At 22.6% G+C, this 22,439-nt stretch overlaps 5 protein-coding genes across 5 annotated transcripts; 3 read left to right on the top strand and 2 right to left on the bottom strand. All coding sequences in view use genetic code 6, as the record gives it.

The window, feature by feature from the left end:
- Positions 1–93: 93 nt before the first annotated feature.
- TTHERM_00094130 (hypothetical protein) lies at positions 94–3,186 on the top strand (the record flags this gene model as incomplete). Its single annotated transcript, XM_001012867.2, has 3 exons — positions 94–464; positions 679–1,234; positions 2,062–3,186. 3 exons carry the CDS (start codon positions 94–96, stop codon positions 3,184–3,186), a joined length of 2,052 nt encoding a protein of 683 aa, XP_001012867.2.
- Positions 3,187–5,068: 1,882 nt separating this feature from the next.
- TTHERM_00094120 (cyclic nucleotide-binding domain protein) lies at positions 5,069–9,113 on the top strand (the record flags this gene model as incomplete). The annotated part of the gene is made up of 7 exons (XM_001012866.2): positions 5,069–5,314; positions 5,378–5,567; positions 5,829–5,864; positions 5,926–6,025; positions 6,076–6,210; positions 6,258–6,744; positions 6,969–9,113. 7 exons carry the CDS (start codon positions 5,069–5,071, stop codon positions 9,111–9,113), a joined length of 3,339 nt encoding a protein of 1,112 aa, XP_001012866.2.
- An 831-nt stretch (positions 9,114–9,944) lies between these two features.
- On the top strand, positions 9,945–10,865 carry TTHERM_000094109 (RNA recognition motif protein; the record flags this gene model as incomplete). The annotated part of the gene is made up of 1 exon (XM_012796717.1): positions 9,945–10,865. One exon carries the CDS (start codon positions 9,945–9,947, stop codon positions 10,863–10,865), a length of 921 nt encoding a protein of 306 aa, XP_012652171.1.
- Positions 10,866–11,504: 639 nt separating this feature from the next.
- Positions 11,505–14,184, bottom strand: TTHERM_00094110 (transmembrane protein, putative; the record flags this gene model as incomplete). Its single annotated transcript, XM_001012865.2, has 2 exons — positions 11,505–13,178; positions 13,363–14,184. 2 exons carry the CDS (start codon positions 14,182–14,184, stop codon positions 11,505–11,507), a joined length of 2,496 nt encoding a protein of 831 aa, XP_001012865.2.
- Positions 14,185–15,876: 1,692 nt separating this feature from the next.
- Positions 15,877–21,412, bottom strand: TTHERM_00094090 (hypothetical protein; the record flags this gene model as incomplete). Its single annotated transcript, XM_001012863.3, has 7 exons — positions 15,877–15,964; positions 16,187–16,270; positions 16,502–16,585; positions 17,458–17,547; positions 17,805–17,894; positions 18,154–18,243; positions 20,049–21,412. The coding sequence occupies 7 exons, from the start codon at positions 21,410–21,412 to the stop codon at positions 15,877–15,879; spliced, it is 1,890 nt and encodes a 629-aa protein (XP_001012863.3).
- Between the last annotated feature and the right edge of the window lie 1,027 nt (positions 21,413–22,439).

Here is a 22,439-nt window from a genome sequence, read left to right on the forward strand (position 1 = left end):
GATATTCATACATACATACGCACATAAATTCATATATCCTATTTAAAATACAAAACAAAACATAGATTTTACTGAAATTTAAAGAGGTTGAAAATGAGTACTGCAACCAATAATATAACCCAATCAGTAGCACAGTAGTAACAGCAACAACAATAGTAGATTTCAAAGAATATGTTAAGTAGCGTTCCGATGCAGCTCAATAAAGATTAGGCCTTGATTTAAAATACAGTGCAGCCAAATCAAGCAAATTTTCAGTTTATAAGTCATCGCAAACAAGTTTCTACAAATGAAAGATAAAATTTTAGCAGCTCCCCTGTTAAAATTACTAATAAGGCAGCAGAAATATCACCTCTGGTTGTTGCTAACCCTTCTTAATTAGCGAAACTAAATTTGTTTTAGACCGTAAACGATCCCTCCTATTTTAAAAAAATTATATAGGCACCTACAAGCGGTGAAAACAATTAGTAAATATTTTTGTATTTGATTTTATGCTTTTTAGATATAATTTAGTAATAGCATTGTATATTACTTTAGTTAGAAATTTTTACTTACTCTTCAAAAGAATAAATAAGCAAACAAACAAACAATTATTATATATTTAATATTATCAATAGGAAATAATAATAGAAAATAAAGTATACAGTTTATTTAAATTATATATTATATTAAATTAAATAGGATAATACCAATAGGCTAACCTAGACCATAGAATTTAACTACAAAATATATTCGAAATTTCAGTCAGTTTTTGATTGAGATTTAGAAAAATAAGTAAGAAAGTTAGTATTTGTGTTCTCACTGCAAAGACTTATTATGGGATCCAGTAAAATGCACAGAGTGTCCTACCTACTATTGTCACTCATGCGCAAATAAAAACTATACAAAATAAAATAAAAAATGCAATACTTGCTAAAAGATATTAATTACCATTCGTGCAGGAGAAAATATTTTGAAATAACTTTAAAAAATTAATTTAATGTGCCCAAACAGCTTAAATGGCTGCTAAGCTTACTTATCTTACAATTCATTTGAATTGCACTAGCAGGATTGCAGGTTTAAGAAATCTAAAGGTTCAGAAAATTTTGTAAAACCCCCAATTACCCAAGAAAGCAAAAAGAGAGAATCAGCTCCAATAATTCCGATGTCTGCACTTCCTACTACTAAAAAAGAAAAGAAGGACTTAGTGAGCTGTATCCATTGCTATAAAAATGTTTTAAGACAGCAAATTGAATAGGTAATGAATATATATTTAAAAATGTTAAAATAGAGAGAATAAATAAGTAAGCATGATTTGATTAATTCCAGCTATCTGAAAAGCCAATAATATTAATGACAACATAATTTATTTTGAAGATTTTATATAACCTAGCTATAAATAACCTAAGGTTTGACAATAAATGCTGAGAATAATTTCAAACATAAACAATTTCTAAAAAGACAAAATTAATCACATAAAATATCATGAATTCATTTTTAATAGTTAAAAATTATTTTTAAGACAAAGTATTAATAATTTTATTAAATAAGGAATGCAACCAACTAAAGTAATTTTACATAACAAGCTTTTCATACTTCATCTTTTGCTTTAAATTTAAGCTAAATATTTGAATTAAATGGTTAGTGAAAAGATATTGTATGAGGAAAAATAAAAATATGAACAGTATTGTTTTTTTATACTTTATTTTTATTTCTCATGTATTAATATCAATCATATTAACCTACCTTTCTATGTATATATTTGGAGGATATGAGCAAATGAAATAAATACTACCAGGAGATAAAGATATAGATAATTAAACAAATAAATAAATACGCAACTAAAAACCACTGGTATATAAATAATTATCTTCATATAATTAAAAGTACTAGAATCTGAATTAATTAGTGTAAATTAAAACTAATGCATTCGAATAATAGAAAACTAATTTAATTTTTTATCGGTAATCTTCGATCATGCTTTACTTAGATTGAAATGTCTCTCTTTAAATATTTTTACATAATTTTATACAAAATTAAATATTTAATTAAAATATTTATCTCTTCTCTTTAAATTATAAATAGCACTAAAATTCATGTCCTTTAAAGTTAATCCCATGCCAATTTTGTAAAAATGAAGTTCCATCTTCTCATTTGAGCGTCCATGTTCAATATCGCTGCACGAAAACTATTTTTTGCTCGAAATGCTCTGTTAATGTACCATACGAGTAATTTAACACACACATAGGAAACTGCAGCATGTATCCTTCTATTAAGTGTTCTTTTTGTGACCAAAGTTTTTACAAGTCAAGCATTTCTGATCATATTGCTGCCTGTTCTCAAAACCCTACTAACAAATAAAAAAAAATTATGAAATCTGAAAACATAAGCTCTAACAAAATGTATAATTTAGAATTGAATTAAATCTAAAATCCTATAAGCAAAAGCTAACCTTAAAGTGTGAATAGCCAAGCTTAGAATAACAGTTTGCAGAGCGATTAAAATTCTCTTTTAATTAAGGGAATGACTCTATAATCGCCTCCAAGCAAAGTTTGTCCTTCAAGCGAAAAGCTTAAATTCATGATCAAGGAAAATATGTATAAAATAAAAGGAAAAGCAGATGAACAAAGCTTTGACCACGATTTTGACTAAGATAGGTCAATTAGGACTAAAATGAATACTGATGCTAGCTTGTCAACTGAATAATCCTAAAATAACATAAATATGCATGATGCTAAATTTAATTCTATTTTTAACAATAGTCTTTAAATGAATACTACCATGCCTTTAAGTCCATTACCCGTCCAAAGTAAATTCAAAGGTGATGTGTAAACAGGAGTTATTAATTTTTAGTAAAATATTAATTAATCATAAAAACAATAAACCAATTTGATAAAACTACAAATTGAAAATCCTGAAAACTATTCAAGCAACTAATAAAACTCCTACAAAATAAATAGCAGTAATAATATAGGCGCATCATTACCAGGAGCTATGAATGCTTTTATGTCTCCTCAAATGACTTCTTCCACACGCCTTAACCAAGCCCAAAAGCTATTCAATAATTAAATAAATCCTGCTTTGAATACTATCCTTCAACATTTCTTGAATAAAAATGATAATGGTGGTAGAAGCAATAGCTTTTAAGTACTAAGCACAGCTCCTTCAGCTAAGATTTAATCAAGTTAAAATCTTGAAACTAAATCATGAGATATAAAATATTTCTAAAATTTGCAAAAATGATAATAAAATAAAATAATTTTTATCAAGAATGCTTTATTCTCCTTTACACATCTAAGCAAATAATAAGTAAAATATAATAATAATCAATTTTGAGTTTAATTTAATTAATAATACAACTTATATAAAAAATATTAAATCTTCAATTATTAATTAATTAATTTTTTAGTCCATTAATATGGAAAATACTACCAAATAAATACATAAATCCTAAACTAAATTAGATATTCATTGTTGTTTTTGTTTGTATTCTTACAAACAACTAAATAAATACACACATACTGACAATCAATTTTTAAAGTCAATAAAAAATGAGGAATAAGAGGAAAATTCATATGTTTGTGCTGCTTTTAAACAATGAATATGAAGAAATTTGAATAGTATGGTTTAAGATGTTTAACTTTTAAATCATAAACTATTTTCTACTAAAATATAAATAAATTTATTTATAATTAAAATCCTTTTGATTCATAAATTAAATAAATTAACATTAAATTATCTCAAGAGAAAACAATCTACTTAAGCAATTTATATTAATATGTACTAAATATATACACTTTAACTAACTTTATACCACATATTAACTATACTAAAACAAAAGAACTTTAACAAATAAGAGGATATGGCAAGTTTTATAATAGAAACAAACGCAAGTTTTATATTTAAATTGTTATCAATAATTATTACTTAAAATGCATTTTTCGTTTGCCTTTGAAACTTTTTTTGTATCTAAAATATCAATTAATGTTAATTGTCTATTTCAGTTTTTCCTTTTTATATTTTTTATAAAAAAAATTATATTTTTTTAGGAATTACTTTCGAGCATTTGAAATTATTTAAATAAAATTTGCATCAAATAACTCCTTAATTTTACTTTCTATTTTCATTTAAAGTTCATATTTAAATAAGCTAAATGAATAATTTTTATCATTGATAAAAAAAGTTATGATATGCATTTATTTTTTTAATTTTTGATTTAATCTTCAAAACAAAAGCAGATAAAATTTTTGCTAATTTTTTTTTGAAGATTTAATTTATTTTTCTTAAAATCTTCTTTTATAAAATATATTTTGACCTTTTCATTTACAGAGAAGTAATTTTATTTATTATAGAGATTTAATTTAATACATAAAAATACCTTTATGGAAAACATTAACTAAGAATTAAAAAAAGATCTTTTGTGATCTAAGTGATGATATGACATAGGTAATTTACTTTAAAATTTTCAGGTTCTTATCTAAAAATATTCTATATATAGACAGTTTTTGCCAACACAAATATATTTATAGAAATTTTGTAACATTTCTATCAGAATAGATAAAGAAAAATATATTGGATTGAATTCCTTGTTGTAAACCATTAAACTCAACTAAAATAGCATAATATCAATGTAATTAATTTAAAATAGGAGAAATAAGTTAGTTTATGAAGGAGCATGCTTAAAGAAAAATACTATTTTATTAACAATTAAGCTATTTGCTTAGTAGATTATAGTGTATTTAAGAAACTAACTAATAGACCTGAAGTTAGAAAATAAATGTTTAGTTTGTTCTATTAAATTATTAATTGATCGAAAAAAATACATCAATTTATCAAACAAAAAATAGATACTAACATACTTTTTAAAAAGAATCTATATATTAGCTATTACATATTATTTTGCTGACTGGCTAATTCCTTCCATTCCTTTATAATTAGTAAAAAAACATTAAAAATAACATAAATATAATTTCTATCAATAAGAATCTAAAAAAAATATATTCAAGAATCAAAAGCTAGCAAAAATTATATCAAATTTTCACAAGAAAACTTAAATTTAGTAGCAGTTTTATAACTAAACAAATTCGTTTAGATGACAGAATTGAGATAATAAACAAGCTTCGAGATGGAGAACTTAGAAGCTTAGTTTAATTTAGTAGATTAGGTAGATGACATCAAAGAAATAGAGCAAAATAATAATAAATTGATTAAGAGTCTAAATAGATTCAAAAGGTAGTCTTGTATCTTCGTTGATTCAAATCAAAAAGATATCAACTAAAAGTACAATTAACTCCTTAACAAAGAATATGTTGATTTAACAAATGAATTAGATAGTTCAGTAAAGTTTTATATCTAATCAATAGCTGTTCTTTTGCTAAACATTTTTTATTAACATAATTAGGCTGTTATCCATATTTTGATGAAATAAGAAAAGAATAAATAAGAGCAGAACTTCATTAAAAATGCAATTTAAGGACTTTAGTTATTTAAAGAGCATAAAAATTTATTAACAGCTCAAGGATTTGGAAATCACTTGCTAACATAAATGAAAGTGGAGTTTCACGAAAAAAATAATGTTATCTTTCACTATGGTATTAATATTAATTTTTAATTGGTTCTTTTTGTAGCAAAAATTGCTTTATAAAATTAATTAAATACTGAAAAATATGTTAAATGTTTCGAAAAATAAATGAATTATCTTATACTTTTATCTTGATTAAGATATTCCAGTGTATTCATTCCAAATAAATGAATAAATACATAAACATTCATAAGCTTTATTAAGCGAATTTATTTTTTATGAAAGTTTAGTAGGATTTTTCTAAATATTATTTGTTTTTATTAAAAATCAGGTGAATACGGTAATAAATACTACATTTTACTCAAAGGTAATTTTAAGATTATATTTAATCTCTCTATTTAATTCTTAATTAATACTATAAATTTAAGGAAAGCTTGATCTTATGATGCCAAAAAGTGAATGCATTGAAGAAAATAACTTAAGAATGGAAAAAGGCTTACCTTCAATTCCTTATTTCTAAGAATACAAGTAATATTATATTTATGTAATAACTTAGATATTTATGTTAAGTTGTTTAGAAACACACCTGAAGAATTACCAGATGAAACATTTGAATAATACATGGAGAGAATATATCCTAGATTAGGACATATTAAAACATTTCTACCTGGTGAAGCATTTGGTGAAATTGCATTAATGACAAACCAGCAAAGGTAAAGTTTTTTCAAATTAAACTATGATTAAAATAATTTTAATATAGAACTGGATCTATTATAGCAAGGGAAGATTCTTACACTTTGGTTATAACTAAGTCAGCCTTTCATGAACTTTTAGGAAAATTTCACGAATTCATGCAAATGCAGAAATTAATTTTTTTGCAATAATTCTTTTTCTTAAAGTAGATTCCTAGTTCAAAATTGCTATCTATTATTTAGCTCATGAAAATCTTTACATTCCAGAGAAACAATGTTATATATAATTAAAATTAAAGTATTAGTGGAATTTACTTTATTAAAGAAGGAGAAGTATAAATATCCACAAAAATAACTTAAATTGATGAAGAAAACTAAGATGAAAGTTAAAAACTCAAAATAAGATTTAGAAACATCAAAAAATCAGAAAAAGTCATTATTAAAGCCACAAATTCTTTCTTCGGAGAAGAAGAAATTATTTTAGGATAACATAGTAGAAACTCAAAAGCTATTTGTATTAGTGAAACTTGCTAAGTATTCCTTCTTTCAAGAGATGTATAAATCATTATTAAATTCTAATTAAATTAATTTTACATACCATAGATTTCTATAATTATTCCACAATTTTAATTCATTTTTTTTCGAAAATTTTTTTTTTAAAACTCAAGTAAAAAATCTTAAAATTAACATTTTTTAATTTTAATAAATTTAAAATTTACAAAAAAATATTAAAAATAAAAATTGTTGTTTTAATTTTATATATAAATTAAAATAATTAGATCTTGCAAACTTATGGAAAATTATATGATATTGTTAAGAAGCTTAAATAAAATTATGATTTAAAATTAAAATGGGAGGAATAACGCACTTAAAATATACAAAATGTGCAAAAATAGAATGAGGAGAATATTAATACTCTTAATTAGAACAAAGTCAAAGAGATAAATTTATCAAAATACATTTTAGAAAGTAGTCTACCTAAAGGCAGAGTAAATTAAAGTGGCATTCCTATATACACAAATGGCAGTGATGATTAATTAGAAAATAATGCATCTTCTTAGATGGAAGGATAAGGTATGTCAATGAGTTCCAAAAAGTATAGAAAATTATCTTACAATATGGAAATATAAACCATGTCTAGTCCTAAGAATTAAAATAAACTTGAATTAAACAATAATTTCCTTTAGGTTCAAAATTAAGAGAGAGATAATAATTTTCATATTTAAAATGGTTTTTCTAGTTAAAGTTCAAGTTTGAAACGCCAGTAGCCATACTTAAGTCCTTAACCTTCTTAAATGAAAACTTAAAATTAAACAATGACCCCAGAAACTAACTACACAGGCCGTAAGAGTTTTCAGAGTAATATTTTTAAAAAACAAGGGAGCAAGGAAGATATCTTAGAATCCTACAATGGATTTGGCGATAATATAAAAGAAAAAAATAAATTATAAAAATCTCCATCTTTTAATTATCAATTCAAGTAAAGAAATCCCAACTAAGATATTTAACTCAATCTACAAACAAACAATTAATAAAATTCAAATACAAGTTCATAATTATCTATTCAAAGCTTTCAAAATACTTATGCCTTTGGTAATCCTTCGTCAAACAATAAAATTTAATCCAGTACTAACAACAGTAGAGAAACTTCAGCTGAAAGATTATTTTTTGATTCGAGCCATAATGAATTTGAGTCAATGCTCAAAAAATAAACTTAACTTAAGCAAGAAATTTTAAAATAAATCAGTAAATCTAAAAATCCAACTCTTGATGGACTCACAGAAATAAATAAATAAAGAATAGATTTTAAAATACGCAAATAGAACAATTAATTTTTGCCAACAACACCCAAAACAATGAGAAACTCGTAATCATAAAGTCTTAACTACATTTAAAGTTCAAGCAAAATTTCTTAAGCTAAAAGCTAAACTTTCATTCCTTTAGATGCTCAAGGAATGAATGATAACATATTTAGTTTAAATTCAGAAAGCAAAAATAGCATAAATAGTAACAATGGAGTTTAGTAATATGCCAGCTTTTCTTATTTTCCTCCAAATGGTAGCAATACTAACATTACTGATAGAGTTGTAGTGGTACCTGCTTCAATGGCTAATTAAAAAATGCAATTGAATTTTTTCTCAACTAAAGTCTAAGGAAATGATTAGCTTTAACTACCTTCTTTATCTCAATAATAATAATAATAATTATAACAGTAATAAACTTTAGAGAAACCAATTTAGCTGCATAATCAACCCTCAATTTAAATAAATAACAACTAACCCACTTTATATTAATTGGACACTCTTTTAGAAGAAGATGATGAAAATAGTCCTCTTAAATTTGGTAAAAAACTTAGAATATAAATGGCAAGCTAGTAAAATATGACAGAAAATGGGTCTCATCCAGCTTCTTAGTTAAATTTCAATTACAATTAAAATGAAAAAGATTTAGAATTATAAAAAAATGCTTAGATTTTATGTAAAAAATTTTAACTTGGTAAAAAAGTGGTAAAATATATCTAAAACAGAAAGTTCTACAATGAAAAGTTAGTTATTGACTTAGAAAAATAAATGAAGATACCTTCAAATTCCAATACATTTAATTAATTTGATGAATTTATAAACCAGAAAAACTCTTCTTAGGTATCACCGTTGAATAATCTGGTAGATCAAAACCCATAGAAAGAAGTTATCATACAGGTTAAAGTACATAAGAGGGGTGGTAGTATAATTTAACCTCCTACTTAATAAATTTAACACCACAATGTATAGTAGCCCATCCAATCTAATGCATAAAATCAGCTTTTGTAATAAGATGAAAAGCAAAGTCATAGAAGAAGATTTACATATGATGCAAATTTCCATAGAGTATAGGTTAAAAAAGATTAGCTCAATTAACAATAATAAAACCAAAATAATAGTTGAATATTTAAAGCCTAATTCATCATTTTTTTGTTGATAAGATGAGATTTATTCAAGTTGAAAACAACATGTTTTATCAAAAATAAAAATAATTATGAATGAATTAGTTATAAATAAAAAATAATCAAATAAAACAAATAAATATATTATTATCATCTTTAAATTAAATAATTATATCAAATTTATTCCCTATAATAAAAAATATTAACAATTTATTCTTATCTTAGTCAATTTTTTACAAAAATGTAGCAATTAAATTAATAAATTTATATTAGTATCAAATGGTAGACAATTTATTAGTTAGTTTTTCTTATTGTAATGAAAATTAAAATATTGTTATTTTTTATACATACTTAATTTTTATAAAAAACTAATTTAAATTTTGCAAAGAAATATTATAATATTAAAGTTTTTACTTTTTATATTTTAATTTTTTAAATGAAAACATAAAATGGTTTTTAAATATATCTATTAATACAATTTGTATTGGATAACATTGAATTCAATTAATAATAAAGTGTTTAATAATGACTTAAAAAAATGATAAGATAGAGCATTTAAATATTAAAAATCTTATAGAATTTGAGGATATCTCTCCCTCCTAATTCAATTTTTGAAATAAATTCAAATTATCAAAAATTGAAAATAAATTAAAGAATCTATCTATCTATTTATTATTTATATCAATAATTTAAAGAATTAAGTAATAATCAATTTTACAAAATTTCAGATATTTATTTCTAAGATAAACTTCATAGTTTTTAGAAAATTTTAAAAAGTCAAACAGATCTTTAAAAGGAATTAATATATTAGGTCACTAATAACAGTATTAAAATGAGCTATAGAGTTTATATAGGTAAGACAGCAGGAGTAAGCAAAGAAGATCTTTTTGCTCTTTGTCAAACATTCGGCAGCATTAGTGATTTTATGATGAAGGAAACTTATGCCTTTGTAGAATACTCAAATGAAATTGATGCAAAAAAAGCTGTTATTGAGCTTGATGGACGTTTTATTAATGGTCACAGAATTATGGCAGAACCAGCTAAGATAAAGGGAGTAAGTGAAAATGTTGATTTAGCACAACATCCTAGAATATATGTTGGTAGACTTTAAAAAAGTGTCCAAAGAGAAGACCTTTTAAACTTATTTGGACGTTATGGCGAAATTACAGATATTATGAGAAAAGAAGACTATGCTTTTATAGAATTTGGAGATAGTTCTTTTGCTGCTTAAGCTGTTAAAGAAATGAATGGATATAATCTCAATGGAACAAAGATAGTGGTAGAAGGAGCTAGACCCAAAGATGAAGCAAAAGAAATCAAAACAACTCGTTTGTACATTGGTAAAATAGGTCCTTAAATTAAGAAGCAAGATCTTGTAATTACATTTGGAGGTTATGGTGAATTAGTTGATATATTAATGAAAGATGATTATGCTTTTGTTGAATTTACAACTACTCATGCTGCAGCCAAAGCTTTAGCTTCAATGAATGGAGCTCGTTTAGCTGGTACCAAAATTGTAGTTGAAGAAGCCAGACCAAAAGAAGGAGCTTCAGTTTAAACACAGTAAAGCACAACAAACAAAAGAGTACCATTAAATCCTCTTTTATAATAGTAACAATTATTTTCTAGCACAGATGCTTCAACAGGATAAGCAGCTAAATTTAACATGAGGGGAAGAAGATTATCTCCAAGAAGATCAATTTCTCGTTCCCGCTCTAGATCTTATGAAAAGAAAAATAGTAAAAAGATTTGAAAAATGTTATTTTAATAAAGCAAGTTGAAACTTGTTATCTTATATTAGAGTTATGATTAAAGAGGTATTAGAGTTTGAAAAATGATTAAAAACAAGCAAATTTTTCTTTTAAAAAGAAATGAATTTGATTACTAAATTAACTAATTAACCAATAATAATGCATACATTTATTTACAGATAAAAAATATTCGTTCAATATAAATTAATAATTTTATTTTAAAGCTATTTGATATTATGCTAATACTGTTTGTTTAATTATTTTAATTGTTATTTATTATCCTAAAATTATATTTTATTACAATTTATTGCTTTTCATTGCATAAAAATAAAGTTTTTTATTTAATAAATAAAAATCATAAATAAAAAAATAATTTTAATCCAGTTTTTTTTAATTTTATTAATAAAAATTCATTAAAAGAAAATAATATAATTAAATTATAACTTAATATGTATTACAAATTTAATTAACCTTAAAATTGATGAAAATAATAAATAAATTAACAAAATTAATATATTTATCAGTTTTCAGAAGAAATATAATAAAGCTATAAAATTATAGGCAATAAAGAAATGATGATAGTGACGTGATATGATGAAGAGTAATGTTGGTGATGATAATTATAAATTGTTTTTTTAACTTCACTATATTAAACCTGTTTCGTTTTATTTAGAATAAAATTCTTTAGGTAATTAAAGTAATTCTTCTATTGGGACTTAGTCACAACTTTTTTCTAATTCACTTAAGTTTGATAAAATCTCAACTTTAAAACACTTTTCTTTACATTTTATTTGTTGAAATTCTTAAGTGCAATAATTAGTGTTGTTAGTTTATTACATTTTATATTAGGGGGAGTATGATTCTGAAGCATTCTCTTAAGAAGCTTCATCCTTGATTGAATTATTATTGGTGATATCTTCATCGCTTGACAAACCTCCAAAGATTCCAATCAAATTTGAATCCAGTAAATTCATAATTTTGTAATCTAAAATAGAAGGATCTTATTTATTTAATATATTCTTATATGCAAAATAAGCATCTTTTGCCTTTTCAATTTCAGATCGGTTATCCTGATAAAGCAAATCTAATTCACTCTGCTATTTATCTTTCCCACTCTTATATTAAGCTATATCAGGATTTATTGTTGGTTTTGGCATATATTCAAATAGCTATATTTGATCAGAGTCAAGTAAAAGTCTTTTTAATTTATCCACTTCAAATAACTTTTTTACTATGTAAAAGATGTCAAGTTTTTAATAGAGCTTTTCTAGACTATAATCAATGATTTTTTGCTTTTTTTTCATCTTCCCAAAAGGAAAAATAAGGGATTTGAAGTAGTCCCAAACAGTCATTTTCATGCTGTTTGTTTATTCATTCATTAATTTTTAAAAATAATCTTCAACAAGCTTGCCATCTTACTTTTAAATTATTTTTTTCAATTTATTTGCTTACTTTTAGCTTAAGTTTTGTAATATTTCAGTATTTTTTTTTGAAGGACTCCTAATGAAACTCCCGCACTTTTCTGAAAGAAGGTAACCTAAAATTTGCTTTTGTTCATTTTATGTTATATTTCTATTTTCTGTGTCTTTTTGTTTTTTAGAAAATCTTCGATTTGGGGAACTAGTTTTACAATCTTGCAAATTTATTTATTTGCCTAAATCCTGTATTTTTATGCCTTGCTCATTCACTTTATTGCTTGATTCGATTGTTTTTTAGTTCAAATCACTAACTCTAAATTTTAAATCAAAGAGTTGATTTTCATTCTTTTACTTTGTTTTATGCAAAAATTAAAATTGCGATTATTGATCAATCTAAATATTAGTAGCACTTTGATATGATTAAGTAGGAGTATTAATAACTGAATGTTTTCTGCTATTCTAGCCACTTACAGAAATATCAAATCGTTTTTTTAAATCAGTTAATTTCCTATGAGGACTGAATTAATTCTAATTTATTTGTGTGTATTCTGCTTAGAGTTACTAAGTAGTATTCATTTGCTAAGTATTATTTTATTTATTGAATCTCAGTTTTTCTTTAAGCTCATTTACAACAATTTATTTTTCATTTGTATTGTTATCTGATTTAACTGAGTCTTCAAAATTAAATGCCTGCTTAATTAATCTTTGATTTAGTTTTAGCTATGAAACCTTTGTACATATCAAATATCCTATTGCTAAGAGACTTTAAGTAAAACCACCTATTTCAGATATTATATTGTTAAAACTTTAATATGACCTTTTGAAGGAGCCCTCTTTTTGCTTTTCAAACCTAAACACTATGCTCAAGTAGTAATCTTAGAACTATGGTGGAAAAATCTTTATTATAAATATCAAAATGTTAATTCAATCCCACAAACAAAATTAATGAATGAAAAAGAAAACAATAATTTATTAGAAAATACTTGCAAAAATTAAACATAAATTTAATCAAAATTTGATTGGTTATTTAAAATTAATCTCTTTGATTAGTGGAAATAAATAAGGCTAAAATATAAGTTACAGAAGACTCGTAAAAACTGTATGCTGGAAATCTTTAAGAAATAAAATCTGAAAAAAACCAACCAAAATCAGAGTAGACATAGTTATTTCTCAGATACAAATACACTATTTTTGGCATAAGAATGCTTGTCGGCCAGAACATATCTCTTGAATAGACCTTAAACGGATTATCTTTCACAGTTGGGTCCACATAAGAGTCAGATAATTGCATTGCAAAATTAGAATTCAGCAGTTATTTATTAATCACATCATCTGGCTTGCAATTTTATGTGCATTTTTTAACTTTTAGTTGAATTTCTGAATAAATGTCAGATGTATAATCTCCTTAGATTTAAAAAATTGAATCTGGTGGCAGGCAATACATATTTGTGTAATTCAATTTTAGATAATAATGAAGATTGTCTTTGTTTTTGAAATTTTCTTATGTACAAGGTTTTAATTCTATATTCACCTTCTACCATTCTTATTCATATAGATTTGAAGTTTCATTCAGTTTTTTTACCTTTTGATTCCATGAAGCGGAAACAGTATAAATGCTTTCATCAATATAATAATTAGATGTAACAGTATCTTCCATACCGAAAGCTATAGGAAAAGTTTCACTTGATACCTAAAAAGGAGCTGGATCATCAACTTATCTTTCACTATAAATAACTTAAGGATTAACTCTTTAAACAACGTCTTAAATTATGAAAAACAAACGAAAGAATATGAACCCAATAATCAAAATAGTGACAAACGAGCCAAATTTAGTTTTATATGTTGAATACTTGTTAAATCTTAGCTAAATTTAACTACCGAAAATGTCCAATTTTGTTAGCATTTGTATTAATTTGAGTTATTAGTTTATTTACTTCTTTTATACTGCTATTTTTTATAATTTAATTTTTACTTATTAATTTGTTTAGTTTTTTTTTATTTTACTGGGTAAAGAATGCATAACATTTAAATTTGTATGGCTATAAATACTCAAACATTGAAGTTTTATTAAAAAAGATGTGTTATCATGTTTAAAAATTGCAAATTATTGTTGCTAAAAGGGCTATTTTACATTAATTGAATAATTCAATTTAATCCTATTTGTTGCCTTAAAGGTTGTCTTTCTTTCTACCTTCACTATTTTACACATCTTATAAAAAAACTCAATCAAAATTTTGATCAAAAAGAATATTTTACACCAATAAACAAAAAATTTAATCAAAGCATTTTAATAAATTCAATTTTCATAATTCAAGCAATTCATAACCTTTACTAAAAAAACATTGTTTCTTTCAAACAAAATAAATTAACAAATTAAAACCATATTTAAAAAACAGAACTCAATATTTATCATCTAGTTTTTAGATATACTTATTTTTAATTCAAGAGAATATTTTTTTGTGCTTAAAAATAAATATAAATATGTTCTTACTTATCTTTAAACTTAGTGTAAACTCTTGCTTGGCAATTAAAAATTTTTTTACTTTTACAAAAGTCTGTAAATTTAAATTTTGTTATTTTATTTTCTAAATCATTGACTAACTCTGAACAAATTTACAGTTTTTATAATTTCAAAAGTAAATTTTAAAAATGTTAAATTTATAGTTAGAATTTGACTTTTATTTAATTTTCATAAAATAGCCGATGGATGCTGATAATAATGAATTTTAAATCTCTAAAGGAAGTGTAAATTATTGTATTGTTTTTCCATTTAGAAATAAATTATAAAAAAATAAAGTTTAGTATTTAAAAATTTAATCTTGCATTTTTATTTAATTTATATGATTTTCATTGGCATATTAAAAATATGCGGCAAAATGGATTTAGATACAATGATTAATAAATTTTTTGTTGAGACACGCTCATTCCTAGTTTTCCTACTCTAAGCTTTCTAAAAATTATTTTAGTTTTTTATAATTTTTTAAAGTGTTAAAAAAATAATATTTTTTAATTACAATTAAAATTATTTATTCATTTTTTATAACCAAAAGTAAAAATATTTCTCTCAAAAATTTAGTCTTTATGCTTTTAAAATTTTCATGAGCTTTTTTAATTATTACTTGCTTTTGATTAATTTTAAGTAAATTTGTACTACTTAGCTCTTGTTTGTTTCATTTTTTTTTTTTGAGTTTACTCTGTTGTATCTTTTTTTAAACAAATTATTTGACATGCCATAATTAAAAAATAATTTTCATTTAAATTACAATTAAATGCAAAAGATACTTTTTCTTACCCCTCCTTTCTCCTCATAACTTTGAAATTTTTAATTATTTTATCGTTTATTGGAAACAGGAGGGTTTGTTTAAGAGGAATTAATTATTTTAAGTAAATTTAATTTTTTAATTTTTTTATTTTTACAAATAATTTATTAACTTACAAAAATATAAATGATATTAAAAATAAAAAAACAATAATAAAATCTAATATACTTTAGGTTAAAAAAAACTTTTTCAAAATATTAAAAAATAAAAAAACCTTTAATATTCAATTATTAAAACATTTAATATTTATTCGTCCTTTTTTCGTTATTTGCTTATCACTAGGAATATTTTTAAAAGACAACTAATCTTTTTGATTTAAGACACTTGCTTTTTAATTTGAATTGTTATGATTAATTCATTGAGCTAAAATTTTATAATAAATTAGTGTAAATTTTAAATAAATATCAAATATAATAAACTTTAAATTAAAAATTATTTCTTAAATTAATAAATAAATAAATAAAATAAAATTAGAGGAATAAAAAAGATAAAAAATTAATCAAATAAATTCAAAGAGCTTTATTGTTTTAAATTAGTTTTAATAATTAAAAATATCACAATCCAAAACAAATAAACTGTTTTTACCGAAGATTAAGTGTCAAATTTGAGAGATTAATGCAATTTGCTAAACCAGAACCTAAGCCTGATGCACCTTCATCACTAATTTTACTGTAAATTTTTAAATATTTAAGAAAAAATATATCATTAAATAGTATATTAGAAGGAAAAAATGTAGAAAGAATATCAATAATAAGATAAATTAATTAATAATAAAAGCAAAAGTTGAAAATAAAATGATGAGTTAAATAAACAAAGAAAGAACAAAAAAGAACTTTATTGTTTTAAATTAGTTTTAATAATTAAAAATATCACAATCCAAAACAAATAAACTGTTTTTACCCAAGATCAAGTGTCAAATTTGAGAGATTAATGCAATTTGCTAAACCAGAACCTAAGCCTGATGCATCTTCATCACTAATTTTACTGTAAATTTTTAAATATTGAAGAAAAAATATATCATTAAATAGTTAATTAGAAGGAAAAAATGAAGAAAGAATATGAAATAATAAGATAGATTAATTAATAATAAAAGCAAAAGTTGAAAATAAAATGATGAGTTAAATAAACAAAGAAAGAACAAAAAAAAATGCAAGCACAATAAAAAGAAAAAGAAAAAAGAACTTTATTGTTTTAAATTAGTTTTTATAATTTAAAATATCACAATCCAAAACAAATAAACTGTTTTTACTAAAGGTTATAAATTCATAAAAATAGTGGTTATGATGAACCGTAAACTAAGCAAAGATGAGTAGTTTGCATAGATTAATCTATGACAAATACTATCTATATGCTTTAAAATTGTTTCATCCAAGTTTTAGCTAAAAAAAGTTGCTGAAATCAACTTTTTCTAACCGGTTCCTCTTTTGTTTTCATAGAAAAATCAAAAATAATATATTTAAAGACCTAATAAATACAAAAAAAACAAACAATAATACATATAAATATAATAAATAAATAAATAATTTTTAATTTAAGTTGTATTCTGAGTGCATTTATATGTGCGAGTATTTCTATTCTATTCTATCACCAATTTTATTCTCACTTTTTAAATATTGAAGAAAAAATATATAATTAAATAGTTAATTAGAAGGAAAAAATGAAGAAAGAATATGAAATAATAAGATAGATTAATTAATAATAAAAGCAAAAGTTGAAAATAAATTGATGAGTTAAATAAACAAAAAAAAAAAAAAAAGCAAGCACAATAAAAAGAAAAAGAAAAAAGAGCTTTATTGTTTTAAATTAGTTTTTATAATTTAAAATATCACAATCCAAAACAAATAAACTGTTTTTACTAAAGGTTAAGTGTCAAATTTGAGAGATTAATGCAGTTTGCTAAACCAGAACCTAAGCCTGATGCACCTTCATCACCAATTTCATTCCCACTTTTTAAATATTGAAGAAAAAATATATAATTAAATATTTAATTAGAAGGAAAAAATGAAGAAAGAATAAAAAATAATAAGATAAATTAATTAATAATAAAAGCAAAAGTTGAAAATAAAATGATGAGTTAAATAAACAAAGAAAGAACAAAAAAAAACAAACACAATAAAAAGAAAAAGAAAAATGAGTTTTATTGTTTTAAATTAGTTTTTATAATTTAAAATATCACAATCCAAAACAAATAAACTGTTTTTACTAAAGGTTAAGTGTCAAATTTGAGAGATTAATGCAATTTGCTAAACCAGAACCTAAGCCTGATGTACTTTCATCACCAATTTTATTCTTACTTTTTAAATATTCAAGAAAAAATATATCTTTAAATAGTTAATTAGAAGGAAAAAATGAAGAAAGAATATGAAATAATAAGATAGATTAATTAATAATAAAAGCCAAAGTTGAAAATAAAATGATGAGTTAAATAAACAAATAAAGAACAAAAAAAAAAGCAAGCACAATAAAAAGAAAAAGAAAAAAGAGTTTTATTGTTTTAAATTAGTTTTTATAATTAAAAATATCACAATCCAAAACAAATAAACTGTTTTTACCGAAGATCAAGTGTCAAATTTGAGAGATTAATGCAATTTGCTAAACCAGAACCTAAGCCTGATGCACCTTCATCACCAATTTTATTCTCACTTTTTAAATATTGAAGAAAAAATATATAATTAAATAGTTAATTAGAAGGAAAAAATGAAGAAAGAATATGAAATAATAAGATAAATTAATTAATAATAAAAGCAAAAGTTGAAAATAAAATGATGAGTTAAATAAACAAAGAAAGAACAAAAAAAAGCAAGCACAATAAAAAGAAAAAGAAAAAGCGAGTTTTTTATACAGGTTTTTACATTTTATAAAACTAAAATTTTAAATATTTTTTCCGAATTTTTTTTCATCCCGAGAATTTCATATTTTGAGCAGAGTTTTTGTAAATTTTATTAATTTTTTTGAATCCACAGACTATTTATTTAAAATTTAAATAAATAATCATTATTTTTTTTTATTACTATTTATTTAAAATTCTATTTTAAATTAAAAAGAAAATTAATTTTTCTTATTAATAAAATTTTTTGCTTGATCATTATTTATCTGTGATTTGCGATTTTTAAAATAGCAAATTGCTAATATAAAACTTGATTTACTAAAGTATTTTTTAAAATGTTTAATAAGATCATATTTAAAATTACTAAATACTAATTATTATAACAATTATCAAATTTATTCCAACAGTTAATTCTCTAGTGATTTATAATAATTAACTAATAATAAGAGCAAATTAATAATTCGTATTTTTTACAAATTTAAATCAAATATGTCCCCTATTTTTAAAAATCTATAATATTTTTCAAATGATCTATCCATTAGTTCCACAAAGAATAAACTAAATATTTTGTATTAAATTTTAACTAATAAAATAAATAATTTTGGCATTTAAAAATGTTTATATGATAGTATAGAATAGAGTTTGCATAATGAAATACACTGGTAAAGAAATTTTTGAATTTAATGAAAATGATAATAAAAAAATAAGTTTCACTATTAAGTTAAGCAAATTTTCATAATAAAATATTAATTTAAATTATAAACTTAGGATGTTTATTCTTTAGGAGTAGTCTTTAAAGAATTCATTTTTGGTAGGAACTTTAAATATTAAACTGAAATTAGGAATTGAAGTAAAAGAAATAATAAATAATGTTTTAAGCAAAAGGCCTAAAACACAAAACAAAGAGGTTAAATTATCAGATATTTTTTTATTAGAAAAAAATCATTCTATGCTATATTTCTAATAAAAAATTCCTTTAGCATTATAAAAAACTTTATTAATAAGATAAAAACATATGAAACTAGTAATTTGTCAGATTATTTTTTGACTAAAATTAGATAACAGTTAAGATATACCATAGTGTTTTATTTATTTATTTGTTGCTCAGCTCTTGTTTAACTAAAATATAGTCAGAAGTTTCATTGTTTTTTTAAAAATATACTTTAGAAAAACATAGAAGCTAGGTTTTCAATAATAAATAAATAAATATACTTCACTAAAACATAAATATGTTCCTTAAAAAATTTAATACTCTATTTTCGATGCCAATATCCATCGATATATTAACCAATAAAAGGGATTTTATTTTTTAAATTTTATAAAGCTTAGCTTAAACCCAAAAAAAAATTGTAATTGAATTCATTTTTATTTTTTATTAATTTAATTATTTTTAAAAAAAATTTAACAAACGAATGAATAAATCAATAAAAATAATTTTCTTTAAAAAATACATATTTTTAAACGAATCTTTTAGCCTTTTGAAGTTTTGCAATTACTTTTCTTTAAATGCTTTCTTCTTAAATAGTATTATATAAAAAAAGCTCTAAAAATGAGATTTTGTTGCATTTTATTAAATTAGAACATAGATTTAATACTCCAAACTCTTCAATTTCATTCTACCCAAAAGAAAGTGATAAAATTGATAAATTAGAGCAGTTTTTTAAAGCAGAACCTAAAAATGAAATACCTTCGTCACTTACATAAGTAGAGCTAATATCTAGAGTCAAATTGGAAAGTAGATAAATTTTTTCTAAAGAAACACCTAAAAATTAAACTTATTCATTATCGAACTTGCTATATTTAAAACTTAGTGTCAAATTTGAAAGATTTGCCATGCTTGTTAAAGATGGATATAAATTTTTTAAATCACCAGTTTTTATTTCATATCTATCAAAATATAATTTCAATTTGGAAAGATTTATATTATTTATTAAAGCTTAGTTTAAATAAGAAATAATATCTTCATCAAATTTTATGTGATTTAAAGCAAATGAAAAAGTTGAGCAGTTTTAAATAGCTAAATCTAAATTTATAAAATCTCCTTTATCTAAAGAGTTTTCTCTGTTTGAAAAATCGAGGTTCAAATAATTTAGACTTTTGAAATTTGACAAAGCAGAGTACAAACTTTATGTATCAAGTTTAGAGTAAAACATAAGATGGTAATTAAATTCTTCCAAATTCAATGTAAAAGCATTTATTTATAAGTTTTAGGCTAAAATAGAACATAAATGTGGCAATTCATTTAAATTATTTGGATAACTAAAACATAGAGTTAAAGTTTTGAGATTTGTACACTTACTAAGAGCACAGCCTAAATTAGACAGTTTTCCTAAAACTGAGTAAATATCAAGTTTCAAAGTTAAGAGATTTTTGCAATTAGACAATGCAGTACTTAAATTAGAGATGAAATGTTCAGAATATTCATCATTGTCGCAAGATTATTAAGGGAGTATAAGATTTAATTCTGTGAGATTGGTAAAATTTACTAAATTATTACCTAAATCTTTAATATTCTTGGAAACATAGGCATTATGTTATAACTTTAGTGTTAAATTTGACAGTTTATTCAGAGTGGCTAATTTGCTACCTAAATCTATTAAACTTTTACCATTACTATAAATTCCCTTACAATAGCCAAGAGTTGTAAAACTAAGATCTAAAATTGACAATTTCAAACAACTGGTCAATGAAAAAATTAAATTTTATATACTTTCTTAGCTTACATATCGTGCATCAAGATCTATTTTTAACGATTTAAGATTATTCAGCTTCGCTAAAGCAGTACTTAAATAGAATAAATACTTATCATCCTCGTTTTATGTTTTAACATTCAAAATTAATATATTTGGCTAATTTTCTAAAGTAGGGCCAAGGTTAGACAAATCTTCGCTTTCAATCCTTAACTGAGTACTAAGATCAGATAATATAAACTTAGAAGAGTAAAATTATAAATTAAAACATCCTTGTTATGCTTTTTTAATCATTTTTACTCTTTATATTATTAATTATTTAAATTAATTTAATAATTATTATTATTTAATATGAGTAAATTTATTTTTAAAGTAACTTTTTTCGATGAAATTTTATTTGTTAAAAAAAATATGGGATAATTAATTATTAAAGTTAATTTATGATAATCTGTCTGTTTGTCTAGGTGTTCTTCTAATTAAATTAAGTTTTTTTTTATAATTCTTGTGTTAGAAATTATTCAATAAGCATATCCAATAATTATAATGATAGAAATGATTTGTAGATCATATTAATTTTTAATAGTAATAATTCTTGTGTCAGAATTGAAAATAGAAATTAATTTTTACTTGTATAAATTCTTATGTAAGAAATGATTTGTAGATCATATTAATTTTTAATAGTAATAATTCTTGTGTCAGAATTGAAAATAGAAATTAATTTTTACTTGTATAAATTCTTATGTAAGAAATGATTTGAAAATATTAATTTATGAGTAAGAATTCTTGTGTTAGAAATAGCTTAGTAAGTTAAAAGTTATTTCTTTCGATAATTAAGACAGCAAGTACTCTATTAAATCTATTTTATATTAAAGATTACAAAAATCTTAATCAAAGCTTACAAATATAACTTCTAAAATTTAATTATTTATATATCTTCAACCTGCAATTTTTATGATATTTACCAGGGAAATACCTAATATTTGATTTTTGATGAATGTTAGTTATTTTACTTATGAATAAGTAAAAAATGTTTATTATTTTTGTATTTTGCAAGTAATACCTCCCTGATTTATAACTTCTGTTGATTGGCAATAATAGTTACTTATTTACTAAAGCATTACAGTTAATCAAAAATGATTAAGTATTAATTAGAGTTTTATGTATGGGTAATCATAAAACAAAAATTTAAGTAGCACATCTCCCTAATTTTAAGTATCTTAAGATGAGCAATAATAAATACTTTAATATTAAATTTTTTAAGAAAAAAAAGTTAAAAGATTTTAGCAAATATTTGCTTTTAATTTTATATAAGCTAAAATAA

The sequence above is a fragment of the Tetrahymena thermophila genome, assembly GCF_000189635.1.
Source record: "Tetrahymena thermophila SB210 genomic scaffold scf_8254697, whole genome shotgun sequence".
Classification (NCBI taxonomy): Eukaryota; Ciliophora; class Oligohymenophorea; order Hymenostomatida; family Tetrahymenidae; genus Tetrahymena; species Tetrahymena thermophila.